Below are 11,835 nucleotides of genomic sequence, written 5' to 3'. Positions count from 1 at the left end.
CCTTCCTTCCTTCCTTCCTTCCTTCCTTCCTTCCTTCCTTCCTTCCTTCCTTCCTTCTTGTTATAGTGACCATATGTCCGGGATTACCTGGCCCAGTCCTGATTTCATCTAATTTGTTCTTTTCAATAACATAGGTAAGTACATCAAAGCTAAATAAAATCTTTCATATTTCATAAATCCTTCATCAGGAATAGGTATACTGAGGGGTGCCTGGGTGGCTCAGTCAGTTAAGCATCTGACTCTTGGTTTTGGCTCAGGTCTTGATCTCAGGGTCATGGGATGGAGTTCTCCCCACCCCCACTCAGTAGGGAGTCTGCTTGTCTCCCTCTCCCCCTCCCCCCTGCTCACACATGTGTGCTCTCTCTCTCTCTCCCTCTTTCAAATAATAAATAAATCTTTAAAAACAAAACAAAATAAAAAGAATAGGTATTCTGAATCCACACTTGGAAACTATAATCACCCATCTACAGTGAATGTCTCTCATGTTCACAAGGGATCAGATCTGGTCATTCATATACCTTATTCACAAAACAAAATTTATTATGAACAAAATCAAGTAACATTGCTTCCATAAGATGTATGCAGGGATATGAAAATAGCCTGTCTTACACAGTCTGTATTTTTAATCATAAGGGATTTTACATTATTTTCATCTAGCTAAAGAGTAAAATGGAGGGAAAATTTAACTTATTAGCAAAACTAATTGTAAACTATCAATTCATCTATTTTGCAATAGTTGTAAGAATATATTTTTGTATTTTTGAATAATATTTTCCCCATTAAGTACCAAGGAGTTTAATGGTAGAATTAATGTATTTCTACAGCTTAATAAAAGCCAGAATAATAATTTTTGGCATGTATGTTGGAAACATTATTCAGTTACATATTAGGAGACATATTTATGTATTACATTAATTAGACAAACACAGTCATACCAACTATAAAAGACATGACACTAATAATTAAATCTTGAGTTTTCAGAATTCGTTTATGAATGCAATTTTGGAAGAAATCTGATCATACCAGCAGAGGGCAGTAGTATACATCTTAAAGCAAACATGATGCAAAAAAATGAAAAAAAAAATACAAAAAACAATATTTTGTCTTTCAAGTTTTCCTTTAGAGCTATTACAACCATATATCTACTTAATTTCATTATTTTCAATAAAAATGATTAAGTTACTATTACATGAAATCTATTTTTTATGATTCTTTTAACATAAACTGATTATCTTCAAACCATAAAAAGATAGAATTAGGAAAGCTTTTAAATTAATATACTCCTTTTGTATGTTGAACATTTTCAATAATATAAACAGGGAGTCTACTGAAACAGTTATGGATAATAAACAATTCAAGCAAAAAAAAAGACTAGATAATAAATCCTAAGATTAGGAAACCAAATAAAAGTTTGCTTCATAACATTTGTTACATAATTTAGGGAAAAAAAAAGAGTCCATCAAGTAATACCCTCTGCAAAAAAAAAAACTGTGCAACTTATTCCCATAAATTCATACCCTGAGATCATTAGCAAGATAAATCCAGCTACTTTAATTTCTGCCATAGATAAGTTAGGGAAATAAGATTTCCTAAACCCAGCAGAATTTAAATTTACACAAACGCATAGATGCACAGCATGGATCATCTTTGTGGCCGGTAATGAAGACAGTTCAGGTAGGAAAAAAAAAATTAAAATGCTTTAGAGAGAATACTTTAAAATCAAGATTGGCTTCCCAGCAAAAGATGTTTTGAAATCATGCCCAAGAAAAGGGAAAAACAATGAAAACATGAAGACTAAAGAAACAAAAAACCTTTAAGCTGCTGAGTATTTTCACACTGTTAAAATCTGTTATTTGTCCAAAGTCCAGATGCATTACTGTTGTGACAAAAGCAGTGAGGTCATTTAACGCAACATCTCTTTATTCTAGGAATTCCAAAGTTACAGGTCATAGGCCAATTGCATCAGAATCACTTAAGGAACCAACCAAACAAACAAACAGATGCTTGGGGCCTGCACTAGACCTAATGGACCAGGGTCTCTAAGATCTGGGAATCAAGAATATGCATTTATTTATAGACCTTGACCAAGTTTAAAAGCTACAGCCTTTTACCACAACCCAACAACTGTGAATCCAGCGTCTACTTGAAACAATGTAGTGATGAGGAAGTTGTACCCAAGAAGGCAGCCTGCACTGGCAAGCTGGTTGGTGAGGTCATACTGGCAGCTTAAAACTAGCTATAGCTGGGAGTATTAACATTACAGAAACCAGTAAATGCAAACCAGGCCTTGATATTATTTCGTGGGCTATCTAGGATAGGTGTGGGCAAGCTATGGACCCGTGGGCTGGCTGCCTGTGTCTGCAAAGTTTTTTGAGATACAGCCACGTCCATTTGTTTACATGTTGTCCTTGGCCCAGAACCTGAAAATACTTACTTTCTGGGCCTTTACAAAAAAGTCTGTTGCTTTTTTCTAGATGTAAGGTCTAGACTTAAGAAACTGATGGAGAAAATGAAATGCTAATAATACAGATTAAACTTCACACTGCTGTTACACTGCATGCATGCGAGCTTACCCACGCGCACACGTGCACACACACACACACACGAAGATATTTAGGTCCAGTATTCAGAAACTATGACCTGGCTCAAAAAGAAGGTACTACTGACCTCACTAACCCAGGAGTGTGAAGCTCCAACTTGTGTCTCCCCTGCTTCACTGTTGTCTTAATGGTTAAAGTAGATGGAAACATTCGTGTTGGAACTACACTTGTCTGTAAACAACTGTAGGTTGGCTACTGATACAAGACTTCAGCAAAAAGCAACAAAAGCATTCTGTGTCAATTTTATTATTATTTGTAAATTGTGTGCTATACATCCTTCACTCAGTAAAATTTGTAAGATACACACACACACAATTTTCCCAGAGCTGTTGTTGAACATTTACCAGCAAACCCTTGAACACTACTATCCAATCAACTGCTCTTTCTGGAAGCCTTTCTTTTCTCTTGTCCCCACCTACTGAAGTATTAACAAGAATGTCTGCTCTTTCTCCAAAACACGTCCCATATTCATCCACTTGCACTATCTCTACTGCTACAGCACTAGTCCCAGTTCCTTCTACGTCTCACCACAGGACCTTTTCACTTGTTTCCCTGATGCCAGTCTTGCCCTCTAAAACCCGTTCTCAGCAAAGCAGCTAGAAGGAACTTGTAAACACTGACATTACACCCCTACAGGAAATCCCTTTAGAATAAATCCATTTAGAATAAAGCCCAAACTCTTTGCCAGATCATACCAGCCCTACTTTCTGAAGTCCTGCTCACCTCTCTGCCCGTATTATATACCACATCAGACTCATTCAAACCTTAGAGCCTTTGCTTTTCCTTGGCAAGGAAGGTTCTGCTTCCAGACCTTTACCCTACTGGCTTCTTGACATTTTACAAACAGCTTAAATGTGGCTCCCCCAAAGAGGTCTTCCTGTCCACCCAATCTAAAGCAGTGCCTCCAGGAGCTCATCCTTGAGTACCCCCTCGCCCCGTGTATGGTACCTCATGCCATACCACACCATTTGAATTACCTTTTCTGGTTCACTAGTTTGTTACTCTAATCTGCTCTGTCTTGTTGACCACTCTAGCCCCAGTCTAGGCTGTACCAGGCAAATCACAGGCATTTAATAAATCCTGGTTGAATGAATGCATGAACAAAGGGACAAAGAGATAAGCAAAGGAAAACCTGATCTATCTGACTTCAAGCCTAAAGTTCTTCCCACCACAGAATGATACTGTTTTACAACAGTAAATGTGACAACTGTAAATGTTAGCCCACTCTTCCTTGTATAAAAGCCTTACCGTCTCTTAAAATTATCCCCTATATGAGTCTAGGTTCATGTACCCTGGCTTCTCCCTACCTTCCCAGGCTCAGACTTGACTTTCAGGGTGTCCTGTGCCCTTGACCCACCAGCCATGCCAAAGGGCTGTCCTAGCAATCCTGCTCCAGTACTTCTGCAGTAATTACCCAGACAGCTCTACTTCATAGACCTTTAAAATATGCCTCTATTTATTGATTTATTTTTCAGATTCCAGCAATGTATACAGTTTATATTTTCTCTTTCAGAAAGCATGTGCCACAATCTCAAAGACTGACCTGACCACTGCCTGCTGTCGACGCTCAGATATTTAGTTACCTTTTTGCAGGCGAAATAAAGTGGTCATTAAGAGCTTAGTCTCTACGGTTAGTATCTCTGGGATTTTAACCCCAATGATGCCACTTAGTAGGGGTATAACTTTAGGAATGGTTTTTTTTGTTTGTTTGTTTTGCGGTTTTTTTTTCTATATATAGGGTTGACATGCCACATTACATTAGTTTCAGGTGTACCACATAGGGATTTGACAACTCTCTACTTTATGCTGTGTTCACCACAAGCGTAGCTACCGTCTGTCACCATACAATGTTATTACAATACCACTGGCTATATTTCCTACGCCACAGCTCTTATTCCCATGATTTGGTCATTCCATCACTGGAAGACTGTTTCTTAGGAACGTTATTTAACTTTTCTATGCTTCAGTTTCTTTGTCTGGAAAAATGGAAATTTTATCTGACTCATAGGTGTATTGGGACCAAAAGGGTTAAAACATATATAGTGCTTAACACAGACCTTGGGACACACTTAGTGCTCAGTAAACAGCTCTTGTCATTCTTACAATTACTATGTAAACGAGGATAATTTCTTTGGCCTATTGCTTTTTCCATCACAAACTCTCAGATTTGATACTCACAGGGTTAGAATGCAGCACGGTGAAGAACTCTGGGCTGATGAGGAACTTCACAGGGGGAGACTGTAACAGCAACGTGAGCCTGGATCTAGAGGTAGAGTGGGGCAGGACGTTCTCCCGTCGGAAATCTAGATGGGGCAGACCATCTAGATTTAGTGGAAACATATTTATTCACTTCCATCTATGTTTTAAAAGAACCAAAGAATACTTATATCATTTACTATTATTTTAATCCTCCAAACCCTCTTTGCTTTGATGTAAATTCATAGATAAAACCTGACTAAAATGGAATTGAGTATCTCTAGCCACTATTAACATTTTAATGCATCCTTAGATGTTTTAAGTGATCAGATTCAATCATTTTCCTCTATCCCACACATCCAGAGATTAAAAAGTCATTTATATTCTATTTTGTTTTGTGATTCTTCTCTTACTACTAGTAAAAAGTCGAGGATTAGAAGAGGTCTCTGGTGAATTCTACTATTTGCATTGGATTACCAGATCTTATTGAAGATCAAAAGTTCACTAAAAGAAAAACCTCATTTCTTGGAAATCCTTATTATTTGTTTTCTACTTTTCTGAGATTACAAACCAAACCAACCTATAGACTCTTACCTGCACTGGCTTGGTGAAAGTCAGCTTCCTCCCCTGCCCCATCGATAGCGTTGGTATTTTCCTCAGGCCTCTCGTTAGTCATGGTTCTGCGGATACTCTGGTATCTAAAATCAGGAACCTAGCATTACAACACAGCAGCCTCCAAAATGAGGGACTCAACCATTCCCCCAGAGCCCAGAAATTTTCACCATCTTCTCAGCCTCAACCAAAGTTTCTTCCCCCAACCCCCCGCCCAATTCCCTGACATTCTGGGCCATCTGTTGTTTAAATAAATTACAATGCATTGAATTTCTTCTGTCTGTTGTTTGTGGAACATTTTCCTAACAAAGTAATAAAACTTAAAAAAAAAACCGCAGCCCCTAACCAAAGAAAATTAAATTCTTATATTGTTAAAGAAAAGAACTTTTTATTTCATAGCCATTCATTTTCAAAAAAGAATGACATTTAAAAAGCTTAAGTTGATAATAAAGATGCATGATGAATGGAGATTCTAGATATTTAGAAAGGTATTTGATTCATATCATTTATGTATATGCTCTGTTTTACTAAAAATCAATGCCTTGGGTTGGCGAAAGGGATCATCATTACTTATTTCCTCTCTAGTTTCCAAACAAGCAGTGTATGCCTGTGGTTATTATTTTTTTAACCAAGAGAAGTTCACCAAAGTCTATAAATCAAGAGGTACCAGCTACATGTTAATGACAGGTCACCCAAAGATGAAAGAGAGACATCCATGTTTTCTACTGTGGCCCACATAAAAATAAGCCCAACCACACTACAGTCATAGTGAAAATGCCCGTCCTCACCTCCGGTTCAGCTGCTCCATTTGCTGTATGGAGTTGGACCTCTGCAGCACCTGGGGGGCCGGGGGCGCTGTTGGCCGCTGCCACGTGGTGGTTCTGTTGACGTGATCCACGTAGAAGATCCTGCCATGGCTGTCAATGCGTGCCTCCCAGTCTTCACAGTAGGAACGTACCAAGAAAGGTTAGAGGAAGAGCAGAGGCCATTAATGTGGTTCATTAACTTCAGCATGGGTTTTCCCTGACATGCTAGAAATTGGGGCTAATCACATATATCTCACTGCGTCATCAGGCACCTCCTTCAGTCCACTTCAGGATCTGCTGTGATCCGTTAGTAAACATACCCTGTGTGTGTAATACCCCCGCTTTAAAGAATCTCTGAATGTAGAGAATCCTTCCAGATCTGTCCACAATGCCCATCTTCATATATGAGTGCCAGTGTTTTATAAATACAAGTTGTTGGTATCATAAGACTTTGGATATTTGCATTGAAATTGGTGTCAATGATTGTTGTCACCAAAAATTGATTTCTCTCTCTCTCTCTCTTTTTTTCCAGCTTGAATGAAAGTATAGCTGGAAGCTTCCAAGTGCATATTTACATACAATTCTGATAAATGTAGGGGCGCCTGGGTGGCTCAGTTGGTTAAGCGACTGCCTTCGGCTCAGTCCTGGAGTCCCGGGATCGAGTCCCACCTCAGGCTCCCTGCTCGACAGGGAGTCTGCTTCTCCCTCTGACCCTCCCCCTCTCATGCTCTCTCTCTCTCTCTCATTCTCTCTCTCAAATAAATAAATAAAATCTTTAAAAAAAATACAATTCTGGTAAATGTAGTCTTCAGAAGAAAATAAAGCTAGCCCAGTCATCAAATACTATCATTATCTACAAACTTCCATTTGCACTTTCCCAAAGATGAATACATTTTCAGAACAAGGGTAATTACTTGCCTTCAAGCTCAAATAAATACAACGTTTTAAAATATTATTTAATTTTATGTTTAAGCAATCTCATTAAGTCTGTTCACCTTTGTAAGCAAATATATAAGTGCATGTTCAGTAGAAACAGAAAGCACAGTGATCTTCAGAGCCAGACCGACCTCCTCTGTGGCTCTCTAAAGGGCCATTCTCCCATCAAAATACACAAAGCACGAGCTGATCTTTTCAAAAGGCAAAATTTTGAAACTAACTGTAGTTGGGAAGTGCAATTTATACATAATATACAAAAACAGCAGAAGGATGCCTGGGTGGCTCAGCCAGTTAAACGTCCAGCTCTTGATTTCAACTCAGGTCATGATCTCAGGGTCGTGGGATCAAGTCCTGCATCTGGCTCCATGCTGGGTGTGGAGCCTGCTTGGGATTCTCTCTCTCCCTCTCCCTCTGCCCCTTCCCACCCCCACTCTCTCTCTCTAATAAATAAATCTTTAAAAAATAAAACAGCAGAAATCTATTCTTTAACCAGCAAAGCTTTTATACATCTCTATTTCTGTGTAAAATATTTTTTGAAATTAATAAGCACCATTCTCCTTAGCAGCTCAATTATTTCAAAACTACCCATGTCAGCACATAGCTTATCAATAGACACCATGGGTCTAACCCTGGAGACTAGGAGGACGGCATGTTTGCTCCTGATCCCCTATGGCATTTACTCTGGAGGTGAATAGAGCAAGTATTCTAACAAAGTTCTCAGGGTTGGAAAGACCTGAATGGTAGACCCCAGCCAGCAGCAGCTGATTACTGAGGGCTGCCTCAGTGGGGGGGTGGAAAGATCTGTTTTTGTTGACCCTAGCACATAGTAATTGATGACAAATGGCAAGAGAAAGAAAAATTGGGCTGAGAAAAAGCACCACACAGACAAAAAACAACTCAGTGTCACTCAGGCTCCAAGGTAACACAGACTTACAATGAACCAGCCTGCCAAACCTGAATTCTTTGGACACAGTTGCAATCCCATCAATGAGACATTTCCAAAAGACCTCGTGATCAGCCTGCCATAAGCTGACAAATAGGAACTACATTAGAGCCTTTTCAGAAACCATTTTCCAAAACCCTTTGATCTATTCCATTGTTCTGCTCTGCTCTTTGCATACTTTCCCACCTCAAAGATTTTGAGAACCAATTATTCCATCTCATTAGAGCCAGGATAATTCAAGCACATAGCATATGCAACTCAAATGCACAAGAAAACAAGTGGCCATTTCTTTCCCCAAAAATGTTTACAGTAGCTTCCAATTTTAAAAACGTAGAATAGGTCAATTAGGGGTAAAAACAGAACTGAAGCCAACTAAAGAAAGTAGAAAGAGAGGTGCTGCCAAGCTCCCAAGATAAGCTTATAACTCAAATTTGGCTCTAAGTTTTCTGGCAGTTAAGGCAGAAAAGAAAACACATTGTGGCATACTTTCCATTTTCTGACAAAAGAAAGTAAAAAAAATATCTTCAAAGATAGAACTTTTTCCTTGAACAAACTACATAGGAATTTACCCCACAGAATGTGGTCTCTATAAGGGCCATATGGGTAAGAAAATGGGGGAGGAGGGAGAGTGGGGAATCTCCGCATATATTTACCACTACACTTTGCACATAGCATGAAATGAATGAACAAATGATTTCAATAACATAAAATCATAACAAAAAGATTCTTGTGTTCGCTTTCCACAAAGTCCAGGAATAACCTTAATGTATTTCAACAAAGATACCTCTGTGTGCCATGAGGAGAACAAGAAAATGAGGTCCGAAAATTTGCTTTCAAAGAACGTGGGACATTGGAGGCACATTAAGACTATCCCTATCAAATGTCGTATCTTTAAATTGAGGCTGTTACTTAAGATCCCATAAAGAGAAATGCTGTCTTGCTGATTTCAAGTGGACACTTATCATCAGATTGAGAAAGGCTGTTCTGTTGTTGACTCTTACCCAAGTGGTCAATACCCTTCCATCCAGACAAAGACAGTAGAGGTGCCTATAGGAAGATTAGCTCTCTATTGTATCTATCAAAGTTTCTTTGCAGGGTGGAGAGAGGTGGGTATGGTTGCTTATAAATTTTTATATTGGGCCTGGTTTATTCTTGGTACAAGTAAGCATAGGAGAACTCATTGCCCAGCATCAAAGTTGTCTTTCAGAGACCAGGATAAAATCAGACAGGCAGGATTAGAAGACTGGGAACTTGGCATTTACTTCCTTGTCTTGCCACATTGTAAAGTGGGGTGTATAATCAGTGGGCAAATGAGTCTGAGAACAATGTATTGGGGTGCGTATGTATATGCAGTGCACCAAATTGGGAAGTAGAAGGCCTGGGCCTTCTGGCCATGGCTTTGTCACACCTTTGCTCCATGACCTTCAATAAATCACTATACCTCTGAATCACAGTTTCTTTACCTGAAAAATGAGAGGACAGTATTATACCTTGCCAAGATCCCTTTCAGTTCTAAAATTATAAGAATCTTCAAAATGACACCCATTTTTCTACATTAGGTTTAGTAAGAACCTATCAACATCTTATGTCTAGGCCAGAATTTGCAAACTAAACTCTAATTAATTTAGCCGTATAGAGCCAGGGGCTTTGAGGTCCTGAGAACCATCTGCCAACTCCGTGTTGGCCACCACAGCCCCAGTGTTACCTCTTGTGCCTACTGGTGTTCCACCCGAGATTTTATTTGCATAAAGAGCTTCATGGCAATAACAAGGTTTGAGAACTGGTATCTGCAGAAACGCTTCTCAAAATGTGGGACTCCGGCCGTAGGTATCAGAATCACTTTGAGGATCAATAAAAATGCAGATTCCCAGGACACACCTTAGATCTGCAAAATCAGACTATCTGAAGTTAGGACTCAGTCATCTACATTTTTGACAACCTTCCCAAGTGACTCCTAGACACACTAAAATGCGAGGGACACTGACATAAATTTGTAAGAACTTAAAGCAGCTAATTTACTAGATAAAGCCATGGAGCTAATGCTAGATTTCTCAGAGGTCACGACATAGAGGCTCACAAGAAACTAAACTTCATCCTAAAGACTCCGAACTGAAATCCAGGAGCAAGTGGACTGGGAGATATCCCGAGACTCAAATAGAACAGCCCCCTTTGAATAGCTGGACAATAAGGGGGAAATTAGAGTTGCAAAGTGTGTAAAAGTTCGCCCAGGCCACTGTCACAGCATTAATCCCTAGCCAGGGCACCGGAGGGAGGCAGAGCAGGGAAGGTCTTGGACACTTCCAACTTTTAAAATCAGCATTTGTGGGAACAGGAGTCGTCCCTGTGATCCCTCGTCATCCCATCAGGCATCTTTCCCAGTCCTTTCACACCAGACCTTGGTCTGCACTGGACTGTCCAGCTGGCGATGAAATGAAGCCGTGAACACATCTGGGAGAGTGTGGAGACTGGGAAGAAGATCAAAAACTAGACATAAAGGATGGCACTTCAGGGGAAGCATGAACCACATGAACCAAGGGGATGAGAGGATCACGAGTGGGGCTTGAGTTAGTTATAACTGGGTTTAGAAGGATGAGGAACCTGAACTTTGGGAAGTAAATGTATAAGCCACTATAAGAAATTATAAGAACCATGGTGTCTTCGCCACATGGTGAGATGATAAAGTTATAATGAACTGAAGGTATTCTAAGGAAAAAATTAAGCTTTTGTGGTAGATGCGGGACAGCAGTGTTTAAAAGATTAGTTTTTCCTTATTCTAACACTCAAGGAGGTGTATAGCATTTGTACAAGTACAGAAGTAAGTTAACTTATCTATGATTTTGGGAGGCAGCATAGTAGGTCTACTTCCCCTTCGGGAGGGCGGGTTAGTGATCGCAACAGACGCAAAGAGTGACGGGGCACCAGTGCACATGCATACTCAGTTTGGGGGTATTTCGCAGGCGGAATATGCTCTTCTCTGTATGTATATTATAGTTAAATACAAAGTTTAAAAAAATCTCAAACAGCTGCCTATGGTGGACCTTAATAGTCAATTTTTAAAGAAAGTAGCTTTTTAGATTAAAAGTATGAATTCTTCTCTTAAAATTCACTTTTAGGGGCGCCTGGGTGGCTCAGTCGTTAAGCGTCTGCCTTCGGCTCGGGTCATGGTCCCAGTGTCCTGGGATTGAGCCCCGCATCGGGCTCCCTGCTTGGCGGGAAGCCTGCTTCTCCCTCTCCCACTCCCCCTGCTTGTGGTCCTGCTTTCACTATCTCTCTCTCTCTGTCAAATGAACAGATAAACTTTTTTCAAAAATAAATAAATAAAAATTCACTTTTAAGCTCTAGAAAATAAGAGCCCCTAGCCTTATACATACTAGAAAGTTAGATTAATTACACCTTTCAGATTCACTGCCTTACTTTAAACCTTCATTTCAAAGGATGCTTTAATAATGAAAGTGCACAACCAAAAAAATGATAAACATTCTCCTGTGTTTTTCCAGACCTGCCCATTTCAACCTGCCACCTAAGTAGGACGCTAGTCCTAACAACGTGGCAATAATCCTGGGATCCTACAAGAGTCCAATAATCTAGATGGTTCCTCGTGAGTCTAATCCTATTCCTACACTTTTGGGGGAAAAACACTCAACAGTTCCTTACTGTCCCCAGTGCAGCAAGGGATTAAGTCACAATTATACTGCACCCAGTAAGAAAAATAAAATAGTTTTTCAGAAGGGGCTGAGCTGAC

The 11,835-nt window shown here is 39.7% G+C and overlaps 1 protein-coding gene across 5 annotated transcripts in view; it reads right to left on the bottom strand.

Annotated features, from left to right (window-relative positions):
- The window catches only part of HECW2 (HECT, C2 and WW domain containing E3 ubiquitin protein ligase 2), a 357,760-nt gene that overhangs the window by 102,182 nt on the left and 243,743 nt on the right, over positions 1-11,835 (bottom strand). For all 5 annotated transcript variants that reach the window (XM_035007494.1, XM_035007490.1, XM_035007491.1 and 2 more), the window contains 3 exons: positions 6,197-6,347; positions 5,391-5,494; positions 4,779-4,903 (listed from right to left, as the gene is read on the bottom strand). In XM_035007494.1, coding sequence (XP_034863385.1) covers positions 4,779-4,903; positions 5,391-5,494; positions 6,197-6,347 — 380 coding nt within the window. The remainder of the gene's footprint in view (positions 1-4,778; positions 4,904-5,390; positions 5,495-6,196; positions 6,348-11,835) is intronic.

Source organism: Mirounga leonina, unplaced genomic scaffold, assembly GCF_011800145.1.
Source record: "Mirounga leonina isolate KUSES-001 unplaced genomic scaffold, KU_Mleo_1.0 Mir_151, whole genome shotgun sequence".
In the NCBI taxonomy this organism is placed as follows: Eukaryota; Metazoa; Chordata; class Mammalia; order Carnivora; family Phocidae; genus Mirounga; species Mirounga leonina.
The sequence above is the reverse complement of the archived record's forward strand: the minus strand, read 5'-3'. Positions and strand labels throughout refer to the sequence as shown.